We start from the raw sequence: 7,405 nt of genomic DNA, 5'->3' as shown, positions 1-7,405 counted from the left end.
TAGGAAATTGCCCTTTTTCAAGAAAGCACGCTTAATCCAAACTCAGCCTCTAGGAGAATGAGAGTCCATTAACCTGAGAGAGAGAGAGAGAGAGAGAGATCTAAGAGTTACAGGGATCATGCTGCCCACATATCTAGATGTCTCCCGAATCACGTTCCCCTCAGTGAGTCCCTCCTGTTGAGAACGCACCAGATTTCTGGATAGTTGGCATAAGTCCAGTGTCGATCACTTGATCAAACAGGTTTGATATGTTAAGATCCAAGCTGAACCTGATCAATTTACATCCCCACCCAGATGTCACCAAACCCTATTTGGAACCATAGTTGATTTCCAAAATTGGCTAGAATTGGTAGTGTCGTGAGGAATATGTTTGGATGTATGCCTAAATCCATGGAAAAAAGAAAATGAACCATATAGAGCAATAACTTGGAGTGGTAGATTGGACTCTTAACCACCTGGGATTGTCCACAAGAGCCTATTCCATACATTTTTTGTAGTCTTGCAATCGAACCAACTTGGAGAAGCTGTGGTCCAGCTTGATTTGCCTGCCAGTGTAGATCACTTAAACCGAACCCCTCTTTATGCACTTTGACTCCTCAGCTTTGACAGTGGAAGTGAGACAAACACCAAACTGATGGGAGCAGTAAATTTTGAAGGACAGCGTTTCTCATTAACTTGGTCGATTCCGTAGTACAGTCTCCCACTAAAAAAAGGAACCAGTAAATGCACTCAAGAAAAATTCCGAGCCCCAACAACACTAACTACCCCCCTAAAACTCGATTCCATTTAACTTGAAATAGTTTTTGTCATCACAACTGCTAACTGGTGTCTAGCTTTATTCAGAAGAGACTGGCACTCAACTCTATCCACAGTACTCTGTGAGCATAGTAACCTAAAAAAGAGCCTCAAACATTTGGGGGTGGCCAAATCTTATCAAAAAGCTCCTCAACACGCTTTGTTTGATTTATGTAACCTTCCAGTCCAGCACCAAGAAGTTCTTCAGCTGCAGGCCCGATTGCAGATGTGAATGTCAATTGGTCCCACTTCACCAGCTGCGCATCCAAAAAAGGTCTTTATAACCAGCCTCCATGAAACTGGGAGAGAAAGAACTAATCAAGAGGATGATAAAGAGTAAAGACCTCATCTTCAGTGAAAGTGAATGCACGAGAAATGGCGGGGGACAGTTTCCTGACAAACGAGTACTTCTCATCCGGGGATATGTCTGATTCCTTGAGTGACTGTAGTAACTTCAACGGTGCAATAAGGTAATCCACCCTGAAATCAGTTAAGAGCCAAGGTACATGGAGATGTTACGTGTTGACAGCTTAACCCTCAATACGATGTACTTGAGAAGAGAAGCTCACCCACCCAAGAATGCTGAATAGGTCCTGCTTGTTGCGAATAGCAGAAGCCATCAACTTAGACTTGTATCCGTGCTTGTGAATGTAATGGTACGCCTTGGTTATCTGCAGTTCAAAGCAGGTTGCTCGTCACAAGGGGTATTTATGCACTGTTGAATTGCATAAGGCCGCATTGGTCAATGCAATTGATTCTCTCATATGAATGCCCAAGAACATTTGCATTAGCAGGCCCACTTGTAAATGTATTCACAACTAGTTGTAAGCTAGTTCTAAATGCTTTCACAACTGCTCACTTCCAAATACATTGGTCAATACATTCATGCTACTGTGGATACGTGAACATGTGCAGTGCAATCAAAAAAGAAAAAAGAGAGAGGTGATGGGGATAAGCGGCTAAGACATATTTTAAGCTGGCTATCTGAAAACAACAAAAGGCAAAATAACAAATGACAGAAGCAGGAAGAGCATAAGAAGCCCAGTAAGAAAGAAACCAGGACATGCCAAATAGAGTAGCATAGGTCTAAAGCAGCAACATACAGGTTAATAGGCACTACAATAAATAAAACATATTAGACATTCATGACCAATATTCTTGTTATAAGAATCGCACAAGCTGCCGAGTGCAGGAACATTCACCAAAGAAATAGTAAAAAGATTTACGATGTGTGATAAAGTTCACTGCTCAGGGCCAGAGTACCATTAGGGAACTTTTATTTTGCAGTCATAAATCATAATACATTGTCCTAATTCCGGACTCCTGACCTCTTGAGAACAAAACACAAGATGTATACAGAAAAAAAACTAAGAGAAACCTTTTTAGGAAATATAGAAATTTAAAAGAACATATCAACATCAGAAAATGAGAGGCCGCAACAGCATCAAAACACAAGGAATCACTGGTATCAAGAGTATGATTTTGTGAACAATGTAACTTTGCAGTATAGTACAAGGAACAATCTAGTTTATAGTTTAACTAGTAATTAAAAAAAAACGACTATTAAAAAATTCCAATTGATTACATGTTTACACAAAATGTAGAATTTAATCATACAATATCTAGTTTGAGAAATATTGCACAGCAGAAATAAAGAAATCATAGCTCAAGTTGCAAATATGAATTTGTTTGACAGACTCAACCTTTAAATAATGTACATGATATGAGGTAGCTATTTTGAGAAATATAAAAAGGCAAAATCAAAGAATCATATTAAACAGTGAATTAATACCCACAAGCCATGGAGACTGGAGATCAAACAATTGAGATCCGATAAATGATCAAAGAGACTGAAAAAAATGCATTTTAAGTAAAGAAAACCTCTTGAGTGTAAACTTTCCAACAGCCTGAAATAAATAAAGAACAGAAGGCTTTCCAAAACAAAAGCAAAACTGAAACAAGACGGGAAAATCAAAATAAAAAGAGAGACCCACCCTGCGATGGGTGTTAGCTATTAGTCATGCTGCACCTTATATTATATTTCAGAACTTAAGAACCACAGTTCACTGTGCATTTTCTCCAAAACACTGGAGAAAAGCATGCAACAATTTCAAACTATCTAGAGAAAATTTTAAATATGGGATAAGAAATAAACCAATGCAATTCCAGGGTCCTCTCCTCTCCTGTGAGCAGCTTCTATTTCTGGATCATTGGAATGATTGCGGGCCCAGTCCTATTAATCAATGTTTTATATCAATATGATTTTCAATCTAATGCTAGACATGCAAGAATTTGTAATAAAAGTTGATTACCCTTATGCGTCCAACAAATATCTGGATTACAGACGCTCCAGCTTGAGCTGCAGCTGCAGCTTGAGGAAAGCTGTACATCAATGATCAGTCATCCATTAAGGTATTAGCATCAGTTTGAATGTTGAGCATCAGGAAATGAGCTATTAACAATGAGATCCCAAAGCAAACAGAAAAATACAGTGATCTTATCAAAGACGGAAAAAGTGAGAAACGGGAAGAACACTCACATCAGATAAGAAGAAAATCAAAATTTAAGCAGATTTAAGAGGAATAAGAGACTGGCAGTAAGTTGTGAACATATTTAAGAGGAGTAAGAAATAGTCAGGAAGTTGGGAATCAACAGCAGCACATAGAAAGCCACCACATGCTATAATAAACCACAAAGCCCCAGTAAATGGTATAGCAGAAGCATCAACAATATCTATGTAGCATGGGCTTCCAGATGTGGCACCTGTGCTTGTTAACAGCAAAATCATAGCCAAATTTTAAATGAAGCAGTCCAAATATTTATAATCACTTTCACAACCCCTTTTTTCTGTAGTTCTCTTTGCATTGCATCACTGTATAGATCTAGGAATATTTTCTTTCTTTATTTGGTTAAAGATACCTATAGTGGCTGAGCCATAATACTGAAGAACTGAACATACGTTTCCTATTCTATTCATAGCCATTAGTCAGCACTTCATTACTTCTCGACTGAATGAGAAGCAAACTTCTTGTTAGTTCTAAAGGTAGTTGTGTCACTGCAGTAATACATACATTGCATTACACTTAGTAGTCATGAAGTCATCATGGATGGTCACTGACCAGACTCGACCCTTCATGACTAATCATTGACCTAAGTTTCCTTGTAATCTAACCATATTAGGTTTGTGACTAAGAGTTTAAAGACAGAACCGGGAGACTGATTCTACCTACAATACCAAAGTCTAATATTTTATCAACCATTCATCTATCAGGAAAGAAGATTGAAGCTCACTTTTTTCTACGCAATTGGTCTCCCGTTTGTTAAAATTATTTAGCCATAAATATTCAATGCCTCCACAAGCATCACACACAAGTTCCAGTCCTTCCACATAAAGACAAAACTCGACCTTTCAATTACCAAGCAAGAAGAATGATCTAGCACCAAGTGAAAAAGCTATTATAGAGCAAGCTAAGATAGACTATCTTGATTAAATGATTTTAACACATCTATAATACCTGTAAACAAATGTAAGATGTGTCTGTATTCCTTCAGATTCCAGCAATCTTGAGGCCTCAATCCCCTAAATTGGAAGAACAAAACTTACTGGGATCAGTAAGAGACACAAGAAGCATGAACCTACTAGCACTTACTTACATAAAATAACAAAGTACGGCCTGGCAACAGCAAGTTCCACACTTTGGAGATATCTTACCTGCCATGTTGAAGGAATCTTGAATAGGAGACGTTCATGAGGAACTTCGACTTCAGCATACATCTTTAACAGTTCATGAACCTAGTAGCACAAACTTGTTAGAATGAAAAAACCTCAATGCAAAATATAAGAAAGATCGGATTAAATGCAAACTAGTAATAATTGCTGTAGCAAAATAAGTCCTAGTAGCAGCAACCTTAGAAAGAAAACAAAATATCTTTATGCAGAAAATAAAATATCCTCATCAGCTTGAAAAAGTGCGCCATGAAAATAAACTAGCATACAAAAAGTAAATTGGAAATTAACCATAGTTGGTATATATTCAGGAATACACAGCAGGAAAACACAAATAAGTAAAAAGAATATGGAAGTATGCAAACCTTCACACGAGTGTACAAGATGAAATTGCTTGCATTAGAAACACTTTCAAATTCAAGATAAGACAAGATTTTATGATATGTGCAGATTACAACCAAATGAAAGGTGGCAACGAGCTTGGATGAAACTTTATCCAATGGATATATAACATGATAACCAAATTAGAACTTTAGTAAAGATGGAAGCATGGGGAAATGACTTATTAAAGAGAAGAGAACCCCAAGGCAAAAGTGGGCTTCCAGAGAAATAGGATATATAGGCAAGCTGGGGAATATCCCTCGTGGAATTCAAACCCAAGATCCCTCAGTTATGACAGTGAGACCTAACCATCCAGCAATCTCATTCGACCCCAACAAAGCAATAAAAGTCTTCAGCGAAAGAAATAATGTACTAAAAAGAAAATATTTGATAAGACAGTCTTTGGTTAGCACGATACATATTTCGCAGACATTAAAAGCACTTTCCAAAACCGGTTGTTGTGATAGAGATTCTTTCATGGATGGATGGTTTGACAATTAACAGGCAGAAGATGAAGCACCAACATGCTTTACATTACATACCCAAGTACGCTAGCACAAAACATGTCAATGCAGATGCACATCATGTTATCATTTGAAAGGGAAACAGCAACCAAATCTACAGAAATTCTAATAACCATTCTAATGAAACAGTGATTTACAGATGACAATAAAGCTATAGATTATGCCCCATGCAGTTCATCAATCCATTTCATAATTAAATTCCCGCATACCTTTCTTACGATTCCATGCGTATCATAAGCCAATCGAGCATCCACCTCAGTCGACACTCGGCCGGGCACTTGTTTCACAAGGTCTGCCCCAACATTCACAAGTGCCTACATAAACACAAAATCCAAACAATCAACCGATTCGGCGATTTTGAACCCCTTCTCTTTTTAAAAAAGGATGAATTACGAATAGAATCTGCATGAACAGACCTTATTAAAGAAACAAGCGAGCCGATCCTTCGGATCATTTTTCGCATAACATTCACCATCTGCGAGAGCTGTTTCTATGGCACTCTGCACCCCATCTTATTAAAACTTCACAACCATGAAACTGGTGCAGAAAAAAGGAAAAAAAGGCGGTAATCCTACTCACCGTAAACTTGGTATCAGGGAGGCTTGTAATTCCTAAAAGGAGGGAGGAGCTAACCGTCGCAGCTGTTGGTGCAAACCTACGAATTACGAGACACAATTACCATCACCATCGACTAAAAACCAAAATTAAGATCGAGAAAATCTACGGTACCAATCAAGAGTGTTTCACAGACGAATGGATCAAAAAGGGAAATGAGGGGGGATTGATCACCTCTCGAAGTCGTCGAAGATGACGGTGTCAGGAACGATCTCAGTGAAGACGGAGACTGCGTCAAGCTCGTTAGTCGGTACTGAAACAGTTCCAGGCCAACCCATTTTCAGAGAGAGAGAGAGAGAGAGAGAGAGAGAGATCTATGCGTTACCGGTTTCAATGGAGGAGGCATTTCCGGGCGAAGACGCTGCAGCGGCTGTTGTGAAGGAGGGAAGATGCTGGGGGTGCCTGAGCAAGAGGATGGGTCTCGTCCGCAGGAACGACCATCGATTGCTTCCCTGCTGTCAAGGAATCGATCGAACCAACACCCCATTAAGACAAAATGCCCGAAACCCATTACAGAATTTCCAAAAATGGCATCAAATTTCAAATGAGGAGAAAACAGAGGAGGAAGAAAGGAAGAGAACGAGAACCTGAACGTGTCTGGGAGAGACGGAGAAGAGCGCGGAGGACGAAGATGCGAGCATCGTGCCTCGATTCCTTCTGTTGGTGCCCGCCAAAATCCGGATAAATGATGGGAATCTTCTCTTCTTCTTCTTCTTCTTCTTCCTCTTCTTCCACACCACCCTATGCGAACTGTGAACCCTCGCTTCCAGAGTGAGTATTGCGTCTGACTGTAGCCGTCTATCTTAACGATGAACGGTGTTCAATACAGGGAGATGCCTTCAAGGTTATATAGTATTTTAAAGGAGATGGATAATCGAGTTAATTAATCAGAGTCTGATGAACATGGTTAATTGATTTCTGAGGATAATGCCTAAGAAAGTGGAAGCGGATTATTAAAAGAGAGGATAAATGTAGTGGATCTGGATCGAAATCCGGGTACTGGCGTACCATATAAGCCTAATACTAGGGCTGGGATGTTGGATGAGAAGCTTGTGTCTCGGTCCGGCTTGGCTCGTTGGTAGCTCGTTCATATCCATAAAACAGAACAAAAGATTTTCGGTAGTGTGATCATAACGGGTTTCAGTCGTCCCCTAACTCATACATTTTCATCACCCAAAAGGACTCTGCTCGTTTGGTAGGGGCGACTTGTGAATGTCACCAAGTTGAAGGGACATCCCACAATCCATTCCATAATAACTCAACAATGGTGTCTGCATGTCGTTGGACACTGGTGCCAGCATCTCAAGCCTCCAAATGGGTTATTAAAATTAAGCAATGTTTTGACAGGTCTATTGAGTGCTAG

At 39.4% G+C, this 7,405-nt stretch overlaps 1 protein-coding gene across 4 annotated transcripts; it reads right to left on the bottom strand.

The window, feature by feature from the left end:
- Window positions 1-391: 391 nt before the first annotated feature.
- Window positions 392-6,860, bottom strand: LOC149813835 (uncharacterized). 4 transcript variants are annotated; one of them, XM_089992450.1, is made up of 13 exons: window positions 6,630-6,860; window positions 6,368-6,494; window positions 6,217-6,295; window positions 6,007-6,082; window positions 5,844-5,927; window positions 5,637-5,741; window positions 4,508-4,588; window positions 4,311-4,375; window positions 3,108-3,177; window positions 2,951-3,028; window positions 1,369-1,466; window positions 1,140-1,275; window positions 392-1,052 (listed from the first exon to the last, which is right to left on the bottom strand). In XM_089992450.1, exons 1-13 carry the CDS (start codon window positions 6,681-6,683, stop codon window positions 906-908), a joined length of 1,200 nt encoding a protein of 399 aa, XP_089848576.1. In that variant the 5' UTR covers window positions 6,684-6,860; the 3' UTR covers window positions 392-905. The 4 variants fall into 4 exon arrangements, with proteins under 4 accessions (XP_089848576.1, XP_089848575.1, XP_089848577.1 ...); XM_089992449.1 differs by having other exon boundaries at window positions 6,368-6,497; window positions 6,630-6,809; XM_089992451.1 differs by having other exon boundaries at window positions 6,217-6,271; window positions 6,368-6,497; window positions 6,630-6,786.
- Window positions 6,861-7,405: the final 545 nt, after the last annotated feature.

This window comes from Nuphar pumila, chromosome 16 (assembly GCF_984573655.1).
Source record: "Nuphar pumila chromosome 16, dmNupPumi1.hap1.1, whole genome shotgun sequence".
Classification (NCBI taxonomy): Eukaryota; Viridiplantae; Streptophyta; class Magnoliopsida; order Nymphaeales; family Nymphaeaceae; genus Nuphar; species Nuphar pumila.
This window is presented reverse-complemented; position numbering and strand designations above follow the sequence as displayed.